Source organism: Mustela erminea, chromosome 8 (assembly GCF_009829155.1).
Source record: "Mustela erminea isolate mMusErm1 chromosome 8, mMusErm1.Pri, whole genome shotgun sequence".
Classification (NCBI taxonomy): Eukaryota; Metazoa; Chordata; class Mammalia; order Carnivora; family Mustelidae; genus Mustela; species Mustela erminea.
The window spans coordinates 85,898,137-85,919,756 of NC_045621.1; the positions used below are offsets into that span (position 1 = coordinate 85,898,137).

At 37.2% G+C, this 21,620-nt stretch overlaps 1 protein-coding gene across 9 annotated transcripts in view; it reads left to right on the forward strand.

The window, feature by feature from the left end:
• ZEB2 (zinc finger E-box binding homeobox 2) overlaps positions 1-21,620 on the forward strand; it is a 131,845-nt gene that overhangs the window by 94,425 nt on the left and 15,800 nt on the right. For all 9 annotated transcript variants that reach the window (XM_032356191.1, XM_032356193.1, XM_032356196.1 and 6 more), the window contains one exon: positions 21,284-21,472. In XM_032356191.1, coding sequence (XP_032212082.1) covers positions 21,284-21,472 — 189 coding nt within the window. The remainder of the gene's footprint in view (positions 1-21,283; positions 21,473-21,620) is intronic.

Genomic DNA, 21,620 nt, shown 5'->3' on the forward strand with positions numbered 1-21,620 from the left:
TGATAGTAGTGATTGAGAATTCAAATGATATGCTGTAATTTAGATGGTAAATGTTTTTTCAGGAAGACAAACCACATTTCCATGAACATTCCTCACAAAAATTGATCATCTGAGCTCCTTTGTATTCTTTCTTCACTTTTAATTCTGGGTACCCTCTGCCTCCTCTAAATAACGTTTTCCAGGCAGAAGTTTTAGAGAAAATTGACAATTTCACTTCTTTTTATTGAAGCCAAAAATATTACAGTAGGAAAGTGGTAAGCAGTGTTTTCTTCTTAGTCTGCAACTGCTGTGGAGTGGGATTTCAGGACACTTGTGACATTCTGTGTTCCTCTCCCAACAATGAATGATGCCTGCCCTCACATCCTCCCGTCACCAGTGCAAATGTACATTGACTCACTGTTTTTCTCTCTCTTTTTCTGGATAAGGCTAATTATTTTTGGCGTTATAAACAATCCTTCACATGGCCATTACAAATATTTACCTGGTGCCCAGTATAAGGTTATCTTCCAAAACAAAATGAAACGAAAAATCACAGCGGTATATCCGCTCAAGTCACCAATGAGAAAAAAAGTTACAGTTTTATGAAGTTTTAGAAATGTGAATAATTCAGATGATAGTCATATCTCCCTTGTGTTGATACACATCACAATAAACTGCTCATGCTGTGCTTCTATTTAGAATTCCTTATTAATAACTTACAAGGCACTAATTCACTTTCTTGGGTGTAAAATAAGAGAAATAATGAACAACTGTTGTAATTTTTCTCTCATTTGAGTATGTCAATTTCAGGTACAAAAATGAAACTGTGCAATATAGGATTAGGGAAAATGTATAGAATTAAGAAAGATTAATCCTGGTTTTCAGGTATAGCTCTGGCAATAACCAGATTGTAACCTAAGGAATATCAGTTACTCTCTTTGGAACCTAGTATCCCCACCTGAAAAATAAATAGATCACACTAATTGCTACTTAAGAATATTTCCAGGTTTAATCATCGATGTTGCAGGGGTACCAACAAGGCAAAATAACTTCATGTAAAAAGACAATAATAAAGAGAGAGCATACATTTGATACTTTCTATAATATCCCAACTCATGGCATCAAAAATGGCTTTATGGGTTTTTTTTTAAAGTAAATTGTTAAATTTCAAGCTCAAACATAAATAAATTCTAATTCTTATTAACTTTATAGATGTTAAAAGTGTCACAAAAATTAATTTATCCCACAAAGTGACAATTTATTAGCTGTTTTGTAGACTTGAATTCTAAATTAATAAAAATTTTTCCTGTACAAAAAATTTAAAAATAAATTCTGAAAATGTATTTCCACCAGGCTTTAAGATATCTTTTTCTAATACTACTCACTATTGCTTATAGTTTATGTGTATTCAGTCAATAAAGAAACAAGTAAGTATTCATTGAGAATCTTCTATGCACACCGTTGGTGCACTTGTGGTGGAAGATGGGCCAGGAAGTTTAAGACATGGTTATTATTTAATTTGGAAGAGGAGACTAACATACAAGAAAAAACAAAGAAGGGGTGCCTGGGTGGCTCAGTCAGTTAGGCATCTGCCTTTGGCTTGGGTCATGATACCAGCATCCTGGGATCAAGTCCTGGTCGGGCTCCTTGCTCAGCGGGAAGCCTGTTTCTCCTTCTCTCACTCCCCCTGCTTGTGTTCTCTCTCTTGCTGTGTCTCTCTCTGTCAGATAAATAAATAAAATCTTAAAAAAAAAAAAAGTACAATAAGAAAAAGGTGCCGATACACAACAAATAGAAGGAATATAGTTATTTCAAATTACAAAGGTAAGAGAGATCTTGTGGGGTGAGTATTCAGGAAAAGCTCCATGACAGAGGTGAAATGTGAACTAAGTATATTCTCAGTGGTCATGAAGAAGTGAGGAAGTATCTTCTAGCAGAAGAATGTGTAAGCCAATGAAAGACATTGTGAAATCTGTAGAGAAGATAGTGAATAAAGGATTCTCCTGAATCAGAGGGTCCTAGGAGGTAATTCATGGGAAATGGAGCTGGACAGTTAAGTTGAAGCCAGCTGGTGGAGGATGTTAAGCACTAGACCAAAGAATTTGTGTCATGTTATACTACCGTGATTTCTGTGGGGGAAAACCAGACTTTAAAAGACCAACTGGAAGTCATTGTAGTCACTCAGGTGTGAAGTGATAAAATGCTTGTCTTAGGGTGGTGACAGTGGTGAAATTAGCAACATCATTTCTTAACAATCAGTTGAATCCCTGGGTGAAGGAATCAAAATGGCTTCAGGATTATACATCTGCATGCTTAGAACATGGCAGTACTTGCTATTTCTAGATAAAAAGAAGGAGGATCCAATTTTGAGAAGACCTTGAGCTAGTCTTTAGACAGAAGTATTTTCATATAAAAGTTATATATGGATGTGACTAAAAGAACGTCCATCGGAAATGAGGAATTGAAACACAGGAAGTCAGGGCTGAAGACGTAGATTTGAGAGTGATGCAAATATATTCTGATAGTATTTAACATCTTGGGACCATGACATTAACCATTGGGAGTGTATTTATTGAAACAAGTAGAAAGCTGAGGCCAGGGCTCTTGGTGGATGGGGAGAAAAATCAAATTCACTGAAAGAAAAAAGATTAAGATAGAAAAAAAAAATTAACCAACCACAAGGCAAAGAAAGAAAGTTTCAAAAAGTAGCAAATGGTCAATTCAATCAAAGATTCAGATAACTACAAAGGAAAAAGTGCTGAACGAATACATTGGACTTGGTAATTAGGAACTTACTGGTGATCCTCAGTTTATAACTCTGCTCTTTTGGAGAATAAATAAATATTTCTTTACAACTGCAAGTTGCTGCTTCTTATCCCAGAAACTGTTGCTAAATACATGGGGAATTGCAATAAGTCATCTTTTCTGGTTGAAATTGCTTATTAATGGACCATCTCTTTGCCTCCACCCAAGTCCTACAAGATCCCCCTATTGGCTGACCTTCTCTAGCCATCCCAACCCACACTGATACCTTCTTCCAGTGAATGCTAATTGAACGAAACACCTAACCTTGTCATAAATTCTGTAGTGTGTTATGAATTGATGTGCTGTCTTTTCCAAATTAGATTGCAAACTCTGAGAGAATGGATTGTTTCTTAGGCTGCCATGTTGCCTATAAGAGCACCTTAATTTTTTTTTTTTTAACTTTACTTCAATCTTATTTTTTAATTTTTTAAAAATTTATTGTGGCTATTTTTTAATGTACAAGGTCATATTAGTTTTAGGTGTACAACACAGTGATTCAACAATTCTATACATTACTCAGTGCTCATCAAAATAAGTACGCTCTTACTCTTAATCCCCAACCTATTTCACCCAACCTCTCAATCCACTTCCTCTCTGGTAACCATCAGTTTGTTCTCTATATTTAGAAGTGCCTTAAAATTAATAGACTCTAAATATATTTTTAATGAATAAATATGGAATTAATTTACTATCAGATACCATTTTTCTTTTCTAATCAAAACAGAACCAATAGAGGGGCATCTGGGTGGCTCAGGGGGTTAAACTTCTGTCTTCAGCTCAGGTCATGATCTCAGGGTTCTGGGATTGAGCCCCACATCGGGTTCTATGTTCAGTAGGGAGCCTCCTTCCCATTCTCTCTCTGCCTGCTTCTCTGCCTACCTGTGATCTCTTTCTGTGTCAAATAAATAAATAAAACCTTTAAAAAAAAAAGAGCCAATAGATATTGAAATAGATAAATTCTAAACACATCACGCAAATTTTCTGATAAAAAGTATTATTATTAATGGGAATAAGTTGTGAAGGAAAGACAAAGTCACTGTCTCCAGTACTTCTCACTTATATTCAACACACAGATTTCATTCCTAACTAAAAGTAAGTAAAAACCTCTGAATTTCCTTCTCAGCTCCACACATTAAATAACAAAAATTAAGTTCATCTAGATAAATAGAATAGACTTTTAGAATCTAAAAGTATCTTCTTCCTAGTGACTCTGCTGAGTTTAAAACTACAAGAAGCAATGGGAAGAGTTTAATTGAATTGAATCACAGAATTCTAAAATTGAAAGTTATACTATAGAACAATTTCTTAATTGTATTTTGATAGTTGAGGAAACAGTAGTAAAAAACGCCACATAGCTAACTGGTGGCAGATTTGGAAATAAAAGCTAAATTACCTGACAAACCTTTCACCTCAGAAGGTTTTTACCATTCTGAGGAGCTGTCCTGCTAGAAACTATGGCATCATCTTTGACTCCTATATACTTTATCTAATTAGTCATCAACTACTATGAATTCTACTATCTCAAATAGCATATATCACTTTTATTTCTCCCCATCATTTTTTGCACTATTTTGATTTAAATACTCATCTTTCATTCAAGCTATTATGATACCTTGTTCACCAACCCCATTTCAATCCCTCATTTCTTTAATTCACTCTTCACACTACCAGTTAGTTAGAAGTTGTTTTCCTAGCACTTGGGAATATCCATGAATAATTGCAACTCATCTCCCATACCACTTCATACCCAACCTCCTATGGTTTTCCACTACTTTCTGAAAGAGTTGGCATTTGAGTTGGATTGTCATCCTCATGATCTAACACCATCTTGCCTTTACTGTCACTTGCTAGTATATACCTCAACTCTGTATGACTGATTATCATTTATAATCCTTTGCCTTTGCTTATGATGTTCCATCAACACAGAAACTCTTTTCAGTCTGACAGAATCATACCCATACTTAAAAGCCATCTCCACCAGAAAGTCATCTTACAGTCTCCCACTCAAGATTAACTACTCGTTCCTTTGAGGGTCTTCTTATAGCATTTACAAGTTTTCTCTCATATTATACTTAGTTGCCAGCAGGTATGTTTCTCCCCACTAGATTGTAAGCTACTTGAGGACAGAAATGGTATGGGGTTTTGGTCACTTGATCACTATAGATCCTAGAATGGTCTATGTCACAAGGAGTTTTTAAAGAATTGAGGGAGTCAATGAGAGACAAACAACAGTAGACTTCCCTTTCATATTTCCAAGTTGACATATTTTGATACCTGGTGTGAAATAATCAACCAGACATTTTCATCTTTCATTAATCTCCCAAATGAGAAAAATTCAGTTACATTTGACTGGTCTCTATCCTTCAGTTCTCCTCAATTTGGTGGGTCCACATTCATCCTATAACCCTTTTCTCATTGTTCAAATACCCTTCTTAGAATTCATACTTGCCCCTTAGGAACCATAAGCAAAATCTGCATTCTTCAGAGAGCAGTATGAAGTGTCATCCATTTCATATCAAAAGTGTTTCATTCTCCTCAGACCAGATCTCCTGGTAATATCAAAAAAGAATCACATTTATACCAAATTCTGAATCTCTGCCTATGCTGTTCCTTGAGACCCTAATCTCTCACTCCTTTTTGTCTAGTTATCCAAAATCTACTCACCTTTCTGTTCCTCAGGGCCAGCTCAAATTCCATTTCTTTAACGTGGTCTACCTAAAACACCCCAAATCATGTCAATCTCTTCCTTCTCTGAAATTCCACAGCCTTCAGGTGGACACTACTAATTTTAACATGTCAGACTGTTCCTTTTTTACCTATTTTTTCCTTTGTACCTATTTTACCTAGTTAATTTTGTGAGGGCAAGAGATTTCTTGAGCTCTAAAATGGGAGCAGAGTATCATGCCATTTACCTCATAGGATTGTTGAAGTAATTAAATAAATAATATATATATTAGCTTTAGTAAGGGTCCCAAAAATATTTGCTTTAAAAAAAGGACTATTCCTTCTTGCCTCAGAGTGCCCAGTATAGCAGTGAACTCACATGGTAGGAGTTATGACTGGTAGAATGAATGAATGAATGAATGAACATTTGGTGAAGAAGAAATAGTCTCTGAGAATGGAAGCCACAATAAAGGAAAACATTACCTTGGAGGGATTAAGTCCAGTATTTTCAGAGAGTGAAACCTGGATTTAAGTCCCTGAAATCAACCTGTTACACACAAAGAACAACAATATAGCATATCACCTTTTTTTTTTTAACAATAAAGTATTAGAGCACAGCAAAGTTGATTTATAACAGGAAGTATCACAAACCCTGATTTATATTAACAACACTCTACATTGCATTTAATATTCTTATATTGGTTTTAGTGTTTTAAAAATGAAAGAAATTGTATGTTTTAACACAGAAGACAAAGAATGTCCTTTTATAAGGAACATTACACCTTCTGTATTTTAATCAGATTCAAATTCAGAATAAAATTATTGTGTAGAATTTTTAAGAGGGTGAAAAAAAAACCTATTTTCTAAGAAGATGAGAGAAATGGAAAAACTTAGGAGCATTATGAAGCCTACGTGCTAGTAGTAACAAGGGTCTGTCTTAGGTGCTTGGTGATCATTAGCATTCATGCCATTTCACGTGCATATCAAGACCCAAATAGGCCCCTGATGTTTCCCTCTTTGAATGTGTGTAAGTTATATTTACACAGACAATCTAGTACTCCAGTTATGAAGGGCTATTAATAACCACCTGCATCTTTCCTTCCTTTGCTGGGAAAAGAAAATCACCTGACAACCTTACATCTAGAAACTGGATAAGGAAAATTTAAGTCTCAATTCCTAATCTTACAGAACAGAATAAAATTATTGTCCAAGAACTAAGAATATCAACTCTAACTGTAGTCATTAAACATGTTTCCAATCTTTTCAGAATAATATATGAATGCTTTTACATATCAAAGGCAAGTGTTGGTTTGGGCTGCTCTAGATTAGTCTAGAGTCAGAGAAACAACGTTTGAATTTTGCCTTTACCAATTACCAAGTTCATGAACTTGAGTATATAAGAATTCATTTCTACATCAGTAAAGTGGAAATAACGATTCCCTATGTACAAGTGAAATATTTTAATTTAAATGCAACTAATTAACATATGGTATATTATTAGTTTCAGTGGTAGAGGTCAATGACTCATCAGTCTTATATAACACTCAGTGCTCTTTACATCACATGACCTCCTAAATGTCCAGCACCCAGTTACCCCATACCCCTACCCCCTCCATTCCAGCAACCCTCAGTCTGTTTCCTATCATTAAGTCTCTTATGGGGACGCCTGGGTGGCTCAGTTGGTTGGACGACTGCCTTCGGCTCGGGTCATGATCCTGGAGTCCTGGGATCGAGTCCCACATTGGGCTCCCAGCTCCATGGGGAGTCTGCTTCTCCCTCTGATTTCTCCTCGCTCATGCTCTCTCTCACTACCTCTCTCTCAATAAATAAGTAAAAATATTTAAAAAAAAAGTCTCTTTTTTTTTTTTTTTAAAGATTTTATTTATTTGACAGACAGAGATCACAAGTAGGCAGAGAGGCAGACAGAGAGAAAGGAGGAAGCAGGCTCCCCTCAGAGCAGAGAGCCCGATGCGGGGTTCGATCCCAGGATGCTGGGATCGTGACCTGAGCCGAAGGCAGAGGCTTTAACCCACTGAGCCACCCAGGTGCCCCCCCAAAAAAAGTCTCTTACGGTTTCTTTCTTTCTCTGATTTCATCTTGCTTTATTTTTCCCTTCCTTCCCCTGTGATCTTCTGTTTTGTTTCTTAAATGCCACCTATGAGTGAGATCATATGATAATTGTCTTTCTCTGATTGGCTTATTTGGAGCTAGAGAATCTTTAGCAGGTTTCACACCCAGCACAGAGTTCCATGCCAGGCATGATCTCACAACCCTGAGATCATGACCTGAGCTGAAATCAAGAGTTAAATGCTTAACAGACTGAACCACCCAGGCACCCCAATGGAATATTATTTTTAAAGTACCTAGTGCAGGGGCACCTGGTGGCTCGATTATTTAGTCTGTGCCTTCTGCTCTCGTCATGATTCCAGAGACCTGGGATGGAGCCCTGCATCGGGTTCCCTGCTCCATGGGAAGCCTGCTTCTTTCTCTCCCACTTCCCCTGCTTATATTTCCTCTCTCCCTGTCTCTCTCGCTCTCTGTCAAATAAATAAATCTTTAAATAAATTTAATAAATAATAAAAAAATAAAATAAATAAAATCAAAAAAATAATACCTAATGCAGTGCCTAACATATACTAACTGCTCACCCTGATTTGATTATTTCACTATTTGATTATACAATTTTCACCAGTTTGTATCTCAGGTAAGTGTTAAACCAATTTTTTGCATTAAGAAATAAATGGACTCTGAACTGTTTCCTCCCTTTATACTGGTTCCTCATTAGCTTCTTCTCTAGAAAACAAAAATGCAATATCTAACAAACTTGTAATGCGAGGACTTAACCAGTCAATTTTGAGAGCCTCTGCCAATTAAATTCCTTTGACATCTTTGAAAACCAAGCAGACAAGCTGTAGGACAAATGTCTGTTCATTGCTCCAACAAAGCATTTGAGGTCAAAACATGAAGATGGAGAAGGAATTGCGTATTGCTTAGTTTTCTATTTCATTTCATCTTTACCTGGGATCCTTTTTTAAACATAGAGGAGGAGATAGTGGTATTTACAATGTTTGTGTATAATGATGAAATCTGTCAAAGACTTTCCTTTGATCACTGGCTGGCATCAGGAATCGTATGTTGTTTTTCTTTTTGTCCTGAATGACAATCAAATAAACAAATAATACAATATTCATCACTTTACTAAGATACCTACTTTTATTCTTTTCTGTCAGGGTGTTTGTTGTATACAGAATTTAAACTGGAGTTTGAGAAAGAAACTTTAAGAAAATAGAAAATATAACTTTGTTCTTAAAAAATGCAATATCCCAGAGCACCTGGCTGGCTCAGTCAGTGGAGCATTCAACTCTTGATCTTAGGGTTGTACGTTTGAGTCCCACCTTGAGTGTAGAGATTACTTAATGATAAAATCTTCAAAAAAAATAATAATGACATGAAGGCAAACTTTACCCAAAAAATCATTAATAGCCTAATTAGCTATTCAGATCAATAGTCACTTAGGATGACCCTATTAAGTTTAAGACACTTTGTATTTGAAAAATACAATGAATGGTCACTGTCATTAAGGACTTACCTTCAACTGGGTAAATAAAACAATGGTAGATGAATAAGAAATGTGTGTAAAATATTTAGCACAATGTTAGACATAATAAGCAGTTGTTGCTAGCCATCATTATCATCATTATTGTTAGCATCATAACAATATGTGGATGAAGATGTTTTATTTGAAATACAACAAGCCATGTAGGTTCAAGTGAAAGATGCTCAATATTGCAGAGGGTTTTTGACAGTGTAGGGTCAAATATTGGAGACACGAGGGTAAAGAAGTATCTTAAGAGACTGCAAAATTCAGAGAAGGTTTTCTTCAGGAAGAAGGCTTGTTAAATATGACTCTGTGCAAAAGTGAGGCATAGAGAAAGATGAAAATGTAAAAGGAGACTGGGTTATCAGTAGCTTGGGAGGAAGTAGCCTTAGAGAGTAGCCTTGGCTGTGGGCAGAGGTACAGCGTTATTAGCAATAAGATCAAAAGAAAAAGGAAGAATGATTTTGGTTGAAGTTAAGGTAGTTCAGGGAATTCATGTCATGTGAGCTGCACTCTTTAAAGTAAGTAGGAAAAGAGATGATCAGTTGACAGTAAGGGAAGGGAGTAGGGCTGGACTCTTGAATGGAAATCTAGAGTAATTGCTGTGGACAATATATGGAGATTTCAATTACCATCACAAAAGAAGATCCCATTTGGATAACATGGACTGAAACAAGTCTGTTACAATTATTTACATTTCTTTAGACATTTTTGATACTCTAGGAGCAAAGAAACTGGGCTGGATGTTCTTGGGCAGGGCAAGAAGGATACAAGAATAGGGACAGGGATGGAAAATTTCAAGCTCCGAGGTCAACTGAGGCAAGTAAGAGCAGACCTGGTGAAATGGGACGTGAAGACTTGTCAGAGCCCAGTTATCACAGCGAAGAATCTACATCAGGGGAACAAAGAACGGGATGGTGGGAAAGGGCAGAAGGCTGAAACAGATTGAGTTTCATGTTCTGGTTTGCAGAGCTGGAAATGTCGCGGGTTAAGCCCAGTACCAAAGTGTGGCCATCCCTGTGGTTAGAGAGACTCAACGCCTTGGAAACCAGAATCCCGCATGGACTATTGAGCCATGAAGTTTCCCAGAGAAATAGTATAAACAGCCCTGGCGTAAACATGACCATAGGACAAGTGTCATCTTACCTGAGCTATGCAAGTAGTGTGTTAAAACATGATGGCAAAAATGGATGACCGAGGCTTCAAAAAATTACAGTTGCAAACTGGAGGGTTTTGGAGGGTAGAGGTTAAGTTTGCTTTTCTTCGTAGTCCCTCTCAGTGGGCGCGGTGTTGATGCAATCTTGATGGTTGACAAATGGGTTGTTTGTTGAATTGATAAATAAATGAATAAACAAATTAATGATGATGCATGACTTAGGAACATTGGTTTGGAACAGCCATGTGAACTGAGGAGTTTGTTGACCCATCCTCTTTGCTCTGTGAGCTTAGATAGATGAAAGCAGGAATGAACGGCTGTGCTGGAAAGGTCTGGGAGGAATGGAGTATTATGACAGGATGACACAGTTTCATCTAATCTGAAGAAGTGGAACGCATGTAGGAGGATATCATTAAGCATGTGGGGGAATAAACAAGTAATATGTGGAATGGGAAAGCAAAATGAACCATGAATAAAGGGTATTGGCTTTCTTTTTTCTTTTCTTTTTTTTTTCCTGGTCTCTAGTTCCAAGTTAAGCTTGAGACATTTTTTATTTACTATCACCATAATAGTTAATAAAAATTCTCCTTTGGAAGGTGTTTCATGAAGTCATTCCTTTCTGGGTGCCTTTAGAAACATGACTAAAAAAAATCTAAAATAGGAAAACATAATCCTGAAATATTAAATGGAAATTATAAATAAGCATCTTGAGTAGAGAATTTGAAGAACTTGGATGTTTTCACTTTACCCCAGTAGACTTGGATGTGGATCACCCAGTGAAAAAAATGGAGAGCAGGAACATGAAAGGAAAAACTGAGAAAAAAAGAAAAGTTTAAAACGCTGTATTTTATTTATATTGATGTGAGAATTTACCATGGCTTTCCCCATACTAATTTTATGTCAGCAACCTTGTCAGCATCTAAGATGTATTCAAATCATGTCAAATCATTTGGGCATACTGAAAAACTGAAAAAATGGGGTTCTCTCTCTTTCTCTTTCACATATTGAGTCACTATGATACAGTGGAAAGAGCAGTGGGTTAAGAGTCAGGATATATGAATTCTCCATCAAGCTTTTCCAGAAATTATTTGTCTAACTTTGTATGAATCATAAACCTCACTATACCTTAGTTGTATCATCTGTTAAATGAGGAAATTAGACTAGAATTTTGAACTCCACCCTACCCTACCCTTTCTGCTAATGATCTGTTACTGGGAAGCCTGAACAAACACAACAAAGCACTGGCTGAGCTAGTTGGCACAGGAGGGGGAGGTCCTGCCTCATGGTATTACACCCAGGGCCCTGTGTTTGTTAGAGCTTTGACTTTGGTTTAATGTTCTGCTGTTGTCATTTTGCCCCAGACTCTCTGGGCCCCACTGTAGCCAGCTCTGCTTATAGCTCACAAAATGCATTAGGATAATAGCATAGGATAAGCCAGAATGGGTGTGGGGTGGGGGGGAATCAGGGATTTACCATCTGAACTACCACAGGGAAATGCCGACTATGTCCAGGTTTACCAGATTCTTCTGAGGTGTCTCCAGAGCGGTTGGAAATCTCTAGATCAAGACTGAAAATCTTGCCTGAGCAAGAAACACCATGGTTGAAGGTATAACCCACCTAAATTGATGATACTAATGAGAAGGTTAGGAGGCTAGCAAGTGGTTTGACCTTTTTAAATACAAATTCTATGCATCGCACCATTAGCTTTGAAGAAAGAGGGGGAAAGGGTAAGAACATTTCTGTACCATTATTATCCTCTTGGTTTAATAACTTCCAATTCCACTTATTATTCTTGCATGGAGTTTAAATTAAATTTTTTTAAATTTTTTAATCCTTTTTTTAAAATTTAAGTAATCTCCACACCCAATGCAGCACTTGAATTCATGACCCTGAGAATGAGAGTTGCATGCTCCATTAACTAGCCAGCCAGGTGCCCCTAAATTAAGCTTTTTTAAAATTAACTAGGTTTCTGGTATGGGTAATGAAAGCCACACAAGTTTAATCTTAAGTTATTTCTCAACTAGAGTTGAGTGGATATATAGGGTTAATCAATTGTGCAAGATCTGTTTATCAGATAATTCAGTACCTAAGTACTCAACATGCAGAGAATCAAATTATTATAAGGCATGTCATTTTCTTCTTGTTTATACTATCTGTCACATTCTTACATGTTGGAAGAGTTTTGTCATCCAGAGAGGTCATGCAAATCATCATTTAAAAATGTGTAGAGGGGGCGCCTGGGTGACTCAGTGGGTTAAGCCGCTGCCTTCGGCTCAGGTCATGATCACAGGGTCCTGGGATTGAGCCCCGCACCAGGCTCTCTGCTCAGCGGGGAGCCTGCTTCCCTCTCTCTCTCTGCCTGCCTCTCTGCCTACTTGTGATCTCTCTCTCTCTCTCTGTCAAATAAACTAATAAATAAAAATCTTTAAAAAAATGTGTAGTTAACCCCATTCGGTAAGTTTATAAAAATAAAATAGAGGAAAAGGTGGGTTTTGAAGAGAGAAAAACAGATGTAGCTAGCCCTTGGCAGGTGAGACAGGAGGGTCATTTGCCGACCATAATCAGCGTTTAAGAAGAGCCTGGCACTTCCTGGCTAATGAATGTTGCGGTTTTATTAGCTTTGTTTGTGATTAGGAGCGGCTATATCTCCACTTCATAGCAAGGGTTCCCACAACAGATAACTGATATCCCAACCTTCTTGAGTGTCTCCTTCATTCACTCAACAAATGTTTAAAAAGCACTGTTTTCCTTGTGATGTTGTCAGTGGTTTCTAGTCACCTCCAAAATTTTCATCTGTGTCTATGGTTCCTCCATCAGAAAGCTATGTTGCTTTGAGTTTTTAACTGACAAGAATATAGATGAAATTCTTTAGACCTAGACAGTGAATAAAAAAGCAAGTTAATTAGGGTAACTAATTTATTGGAAGTATGGAATTCTGAAATTTCAGGGATACCTCAGAAAGCATTTACTAGCTCATTTTACAGATAGGGATACTGAGATTAAAAATCATAAGTGGCTGAGCCAAAATGGGTTGCCCAATGACCCTGAACCTGGTCTGATCATTCAGTTATTGAGGATTAGCTGTGTGTCAGGCACTGTACTAGGCACTGGTGCTACAAAGCTGAATAAAACACAATCAGCTCACAGATATGTATTTAAAGGGATATAATGTGCTGTGCTTAAGTTCAGTGATTGAGATATGCAGATGGACACGTGCGGAAGGAAATTCTGAGCTCAGGTTGAGGGTCAGGAAGGCCACGTGATAAGAGATTAATTCTGAGCTGCTTCCCAAAACCATGTCACCAAATACCTTAATTTAGCCAGGTGATGGAGATAACTGAATTCCCAGGGCATTGATTCGTAAACTGGGTGTGCATCCGATTCCCTGATAGGCTTGTCAACAGAGACTGCTGATTCCGGTTTTTGTTTTGTTTTGTTTTGTTTTTTAAAGATTTTATTTATTTATTTATTTGAGAAAGAGAGATCACAAGTAGGCAGAGAGGCAGAGAAGGGGGAAGCAGGCTCCTTGCTGAGCAGAGAGCCCGATACAGGACTTAATCCCAGTACCCTGAATTCAAAGGCAGAGACTTAACCCACTGAGCCACCCAGGCGCCTCTGGTTCCGTTTTTTAACAAATTCTCAGGTACTACTGATCCTGCTGGCCTGGAGACCACCCCCCCCCTTTTTTTGAGGCCACATTTTGAAAACCACTGTCCTAGAGCATCCTTAGGTTTTTGTGTGTGTACAAAAAGCATTTAAGAAGAGTACTGAATTGCCAGGCAAAACACCTTACTTTATAAGCCCTTCAAAAATATAATAACACAGTCTAAGATTCTTTTCAGTAAGATACCAATTCCAAAATTTTCAATTACACAGTAATGTGAAAAATAAATACATAGGAACTTACTTGGGATGCTTCCTTTGAAAGTCTTAGATTCTGTCTCTATACATAGCAATCAAAACTGCCTAAGGGTCAGTGGTCTCTATAAATTTTGATATTCACAGTCCCTTAATATAAAACCTCACTTTAAAATTAGACTGTGTCCCTGACTGGGCTGCTTCCTGCTGTGGAGGGAGATATTTGATGGTGCAGAGTACTACGGGTTCCCAGATTCCCATCCCCCGTTCGTTCTGCCTCTCTCTCTCTTAAAGTTCTTACACATCAGGGGCCCTCACTGGCCTCTGAGCATGCGTTCTCTGGAGAAAGCCTTGTCAGAGCAGGCGTGGAGAGACCCACCCAGGCGCTGTGGTAGTTCCCAAGAAGAAAAGAAAACTTTTGTCTCTCTGGAGGAGGCTTCGCTGGCTTTGCACACACCTCTGTAGCAGTGGGGCGCTCTGCTGGGCTGCCTGCGTAGCTGTGTAATGAGAAAAAGATCGTCCTCTTCCCTTACGGTTGTTTTTAAATATCTGGTGCCAATATGTATTTTGGAAGCCTTCTACAGAAAGGCACACATGCATTTTTAATGATAAAAAAATGCATTTTTTATCATTTTTAATGATAAAAAAATGCTTATGTTCATTAATTAGTCAACTTTAAACAAAGTAGCCATGAGAATTTATATACCTCAACAAATGCTGAGGATGGGCTTCTTTATCTTTTTTTATTTAAATTCAATTAGCCAACATATAATACATCATTAGTTTCAGATATAATGTTCAATAATTCATCAGTTGCCTATAACACCCAGTACTCATCACGTGCCCTCCGTAATGCCCATCACCCAGTTACCCCATCCCCCGCCCTGCCCCCACCTCCCCTCCAGCAACCCTCAGTTTGTTTCCTAGAGTTAAGAGTCTCTCCTGGTTTGTGTCCTTCTCTGATGACTTCCCATTAAGTTTTCCCTCCCTTCCCCTATGTGGGCTTCTTTAAAAATTCAATACAGAAGACTAAATTAAAAGCAATTTCCTATGTTTTCTTATCATCTAGAATGTCAGTAAAAAGACTATGTTTTTAAAAGATGATGAATACAGTTACCTAGATTTGTGATTGCTTCTCCGGGTCCCTTTGCCTTGACAAATAAAAGTCAAATTATATGACAAGTACATATTTCTATATTATACTGAGAAGTATCCATATATGTATACTTATATACATATATATTCTTTATATACATTTATGTATATATTCATACATTTATACATTATGTATTTATATGTCTGTATATTGTAGAAGCACAGCCATTTCATGTATATATCTCTCAATATGTGAATCACAGAATCAGGAAAACAATTATCAATCAACACCATTGTGTCCTCATCCCAAAGCACACTCTCTGACATTAGTAGGCACTCAATAAATAGTTATTAAGCAGTGGGATGGATGAATGATTCAACCGCCCCTTTTTTTTTACATGTATTTACTTCAGCTTTTCTAGATCCTCCAAGATGTTTTCTTTTCTGGAAGAATTACTTATTCATTTTATGTTCATTAAAATGGCTTGGCATAATATTCAAACATATTTCTTCAATTTTTAAATGAAATGGAAAATGGAAAACATATCAGTTATAGTAGAATACCTGCCTTCCTACATGAACACATGCTCATTACAAATAAAGAAAATAAATGGCGAAGGGATGAAAGTAAATAGAGAAAAAAGGAAAAAGAGAAGGAATAAGTATCAAGGTCTCATTATGATTTAACTATTTGTAAACACTAAGCAAAACATACTTTTTTTTTTTAAGATTTTAGCCATTCATTTATTTGACAGACAGATATCACAAGTAGGCAGAGAAGCAGGCAGAGAGAGAGGAGGAAGCAGGCTCCCCACTAAGCAGAGAGCCTGATATGAGGCTCGATCCCAGGACCCTGGGATCATGACCTGAGCCGAAGGCAGAGGCTTTAACCCACTGAGCCACCAAGGTGCCCCAAAACATACTTTTAAGTATCTTTGAGAAAGTGTCCTAAAAACTCTGTTATGGGAGGTGCCTGAGTTGAAGACCAATACATCTCTTTCATTTAGAGTTCTATCTACATTGCTTGTTTTTTAAGCAATAACTTGAAAAGTCAATCCAAATTGATGACTATCATTACCTAAAATTATCAATATCTAAGAGACATAAAAGTATTTGTGAAAGTATCATTAATAAGCAACATTAGTAAGAGTGAACATATTTACAAGAAACGTGAGGCTTTTCTAACTTGAAGCAACCTAAAAATTTATCCTAACAATATTAAAATACACATGGGGTTGAAGAAACCTTTTTAATTAATGAAGTTTTTTGTTTTAGATATAGAAAAGTTTACCTAATCTTAGGGGAGGTTTAGATATTTGTAAGATACTAGAGTAAATTTTAGAACTAAATGTAAAATCCCTGGAGAAAGCATGGAAAGAAATTACTTTGAGGTTTCTTGTGAATTTTTGTTAAGGTTTGATCATAAATATCATGCAAATATCCTTTGTCAGTGTGTTTTGGAAGTTCTTCCAAGGAGACCAAGGAGTGGAGAGGATTACAGGGGGGGAAAAAAAAAAAGGAAAATGAGGTTGATTTTATACTAGAAGAATGCAGTGGGGAATTCTATAACTTTGTAGTGAATTTTCTACCTCATTCCTGTGTCCACAATACAGTATTACAAAACCTTTGTAAAAACCAAAAATGTAAACTTCTGTACAGAACCAAAACTTCATTCTCCTCAGCAAGTTTGAGTAACCAAAATTTAATCCCATTATTGGTTCAAATATAACAATTAGGATGATTTTGAATCTCAGAGATTGAAACACACATAGCCTGAGGTAGAAAAGGGTTTTTTCCAGCTCCCAGAATCTAAGGAGGTTTCACAACAGAGCCACTGGAAGGACACAGGTATAGCTTGGCCTCAGGAGCACATATATCTAGAAATGTACTGTCAGGGCTTGCCATCTTGTCTTTGCTTTTCTCTTTTCTCTGCACACCTGCTTCAGTCTCTTTCTTCATAAATCTTCTTACCCTACATGGGATATATCAGTTTCTTTGTTCTACATCTTATAGATACAGTCACTTGAAGAAAACAGACTCCCTTGATACTCCCTTTGGAACGGTCCTAAAATTATAAGAAAGATTTGCTGACTCAGTTGGATCCATTGGCTACCTCTGGACTTTGGCTTAGAGAATGGAGGACTAAGATAGGTTCACTTTAGGTGCCAACTAATCTATTGTGACTAGGGGAGCAGAATCATGCAATAACAGTGCAACTCCCTTGGGTACCATAAAGTTTGACAATAGAGAATATGGGGGAGTCATTCCTAGGCAAAGGAGAATGTTGTAGAACTGGGCAAGAAAACCATATATTAAAAGTACCCATCACAACACCAAGTAAGAAAACACATTATTTCTGGGTTGGTTATGCCTAGGCTAGCTCATGGAAGTCTAGTATATAGCCCACTTAAGTGGCTCTACATATATTAGATGTACAGCTCGTAGCATATGTGTACCACATGTAGAAAATCTTGATAGAGTAAATAGATTTAAATGATTGAGTGCTGTCTTCTTCATGAAATTCTTTTCAAATACCTACCTGAACTCTACTGAACTCTTTCAAGGATATATGATCATCATTACACAATTAATCACATAATTGTAATAATTCTAGAATTGCCTGAATAGCAGGTCTGAATTCCTAGCTCAACTGTGGGTATCTTATCTTATGCTTCCTTTTACTAGAAGACTTCTACACCAAGGTTAGTGTTAAACACATAATTTATTCCGCATTCATTCTGTAAATGATTCTTGAAAGCCTACTGATTTCTAGGCAATATACTCAAAGCTCAGCATACAAAGATGATCAAAGATGATCTTTAAAGAGAGCATGTGATTTGAGGTCTTTTGTCTCTATCACACTTGACACAGAAATCTAGCATAGGCAGATTTGATCTAGCAAGTGAACTGCATCTCCAAATACCAGTAGTGTTGTTTCTAGATGCAGTTTAGTTTGCCTATCCAGAAAAATCAGAATTTTCCTCCTATTGAAGCCAAAAGGCTATTAATGCAAATCCCATCGAATTTGCATTTGGTTACATTTCTGATGGCAGCATTCATATGCAAATGAAAATCCATGAAAAGATAGCCAGATAATTCAAATAGTTGCTGAAATATCAAGATAAAAGTAGGATGTTAAAATGTCCATCCATCCATGTTTACTAGGTTGCACTAAGGATCATCAAGTGGATCAGTGTTCTTTAAAAGCTAAAATAAGTCATGCCTTAAACATCTGACAACATTCAAATAGGTCTGGGTTCAGAAAGGAGTGGTTATGTGACTTTCCACTGCTATAGAGCTGAAAAAGAAAGTCAGTCCCTGGTCAAATCAGTCAATTTGCTCAAAAGAGGTTCATCTTTGATCCACCATCTTGTCCCCTTTATCTCTTCTTGCGTTAAAAACAAAAGGTGATTTTTCAATAGATGTAAAGTCATTTTGATGATCCAAAACAGTGAACAAATAGTTTGTGCAAGATGGCAGTTCTTTATACTCTCTAGAGACTTAATGGTTCAAGTTGAATGACACCATCATGTTCACTACCAATAAATACCATTTAGAAAGCATCTATGGCATCATGAGCATCTAACAGAAATTTGATTGATCTTAATCAATGTTCATGTTCTTCTGAAAGATTTAAGACTTGGGGGTGCCTGCTGGCTGCATTAGTAGAATATGCAACTCTTGATCTTGGGGTTGTGAGTTCGAGTCCCACATTGGGTGCAGAGTTTACTTAAAAAAGAAATCTTAGTAAATAAATAAATAAAAGAGTTAAAGACAAGATTCTGAGAAGGTTTAAACAAATTTCAAGATATAAAATCATAATCTACTATTATACATTCCAAACCTTTATTTGAAGGAAATATAGGTGTTGCAATCAGACTGTTGCTCTTATTCAACTTATCAGAAGTTGGAGTGGCAAAAGGGAAAGTTTTGAGATCACGCCACTCAGGATTCTTAGCATTTAGTTTAATAGTCTACAAAGTGTGATGCTCCCCAGTTTCCTTTTATTTGATACAATGTATTAGTTCATAGTTTCAAGTGCTTTTAGAATTCTGGTACTCCGTGCTTTGGTGGCTGTCACCTGTCATCCATCAAATTTGGAAAGCCTGAACCTAGGATAAGGTCTTAGCCTCCCCTTCCTTGACACACCCAATCCTTCCCCCATGCCTAGTGATTTTACTTGTTAAATATCTCAAATCCAGCCACTTCTCACAGTCTCCATCACCAATTCCTTAACCTTTACCTTTGCTTCGTTTATGGCAAGAAACTCCCAATTGGATTCTCAGAATCAACTTTTCTTTTCCTGCAGTCCCTATCATACGATAGCCAAAGTTGTCATTTAAAAATGCTGATAATTCACAATTTCATCCAGTCATCTTCTTGCTTAATACCTGTCAATGGCTTCCTGTTTCTCTTAGAATAAAACCCCAATCCGTAACAGGTCTACCGTATGCCACATGTTCTTGTTCCTTCCTGCTTCTCCACCCTCGCATCATATTGCTTCCCTCCCACTGTGGGCACATCAGCTCTGTCTCTTTGGATGGGGAAAGACACCATGCTCCTTCCAGGCCCTGCATCCTTGCACAAGCGGCTCTGCCCCAGCTTCTACAGCTAGAAAACTCTGTGCCTTCTCAATTAAAGTTTTCCTGATCTTCTAGTCTCCATCAGGTCCCCCTGCTGCTTCTTTCAAACTACCACACAATGTCCTCCCCTAACACTTATGTGAGTGTGTAATATTTTTATTTTGGAGAATATACCAGTTGTACTGATTGTTCTCGTGTCTTCCTGAAGGATGAAACTGCCTCTGTTTTTTGCTTATCGAAACAAGACATGGCACCTACCATATACAGTCATTCAGTACTTGTTGAATTAATGGAAGGTTCCACTCTCTGTTCTTTTCATCTATAATCCACAAGTTCATAGCAGTGAAAGCAACAATTAAAATGAAAATAAAAAGAAAAATTGACTGGCTTGCGTGAACATCACCCTGCCACAAATGGTCAGAAATAATTAGTATGGCAAATACTGTAATATCTTTCATGGCAGAGCAGGTGAGGTGAAGAATATAGGGGAATCAAGATTAACGGCTCTCAGAAACTATGAAAGCAGCTCTCCACCATTAGTTGTACTCGCAAAGGACTTTTATTCATCTACTTATAGTAGCAGGCACACTCCCAACACTGTCTTATGCATAAAAATGTTTATTTAGGTTACTTAAGCCACAACTTATTTCCGAAACATATCTAGAGGTTTCAAATATACAAAGGCTTGTGACACGGTTGCTAAAATTGATTTGCAGCTCTTATTCATTTCATGGGAACAGAGTCATAATTACAAAAGTTAAAAATCATATCAAAATCACACAATAATATAGCCAGTTTCTTTTGCTTTTATTAAATATTTCTGCTAATTTTAATTCACTTCTATTTGTGAGCTTCATTTTACTTTCAGGCAGCTTTAAAATACTGAGCTAAATCTTGAAATTATAGGAAAAGATAAAGTGTCGCATCCCATGATTTTTTAACAAAGTCCCATTATTATCTCTCTAGGAATATCTATCCTTTCGCATCTGTGTCAGACTGTGTAGTCTTGGCCATCTGTGATGTGCAGAGAGTGGAAGGTTAAAAGCTTATATTTAGCAACAGGATGTATCTGTGGTTAGGCACGTTAAGTTTAGTGGACAATAAAAAATTAAATATACCTTTCTTAAAAGAAAAGGAAGTTTTATATAGACTGTTAAAGTGGCTTTGAGCTCCTATTATCTCTCATGTTTATGGATCTTAGAATGTAGCTCTGTTTTTTATTTTTTTAATTTTCCCTAAAAACAAACAAACAAACAAAAACATTTGAAACTGTCTTTCATTCTTTGTGAATTATGTGGAACGGTATTCTAGGAAGAGGAAAACAAGATGTGCCTATTTAACGTAAAGCAAAGTGTCCTCCTTTTTTTTGCATATATGACAAGAATAAGCCTTCGGTCAATGACTGGTCATGTGCGACACAAATAAAGTAGCTATTTGCTGTCTTTTTGCAAGTCAATATTCCGTACTAACAATGACATGAATGGGCTTGGGCCCCTGGGAAGGAGGCCCCACAAAGATATTTATGATGTCCTCTTATGATTTCAGTTAAGAATGCAAATTGCACATCAGACTTTGAGGAATACTTTGCCAAAAGAAAACTGGAGGAACGCGATGGCCATGCAGTCAGCATCGAGGAGTACCTTCAGCGCAGTGACACAGCCATTATTTACCCAGAAGCCCCCGAGGAGCTGTCTCGCCTTGGCACGCCAGAGGCCAATGGGCAAGAAGAAAATGGTGAGGCTGTAATTCATTTTTAGCCACTACACTGACCTCTGCAGCTGTTACAATTACAAATGCACTACATGCCTGGGTGTTTACCTTAAAATTTGAAGAACAGCTGCAGAGGCATGGAATTTCATGAGCAAAGATTAGAACTGTAATT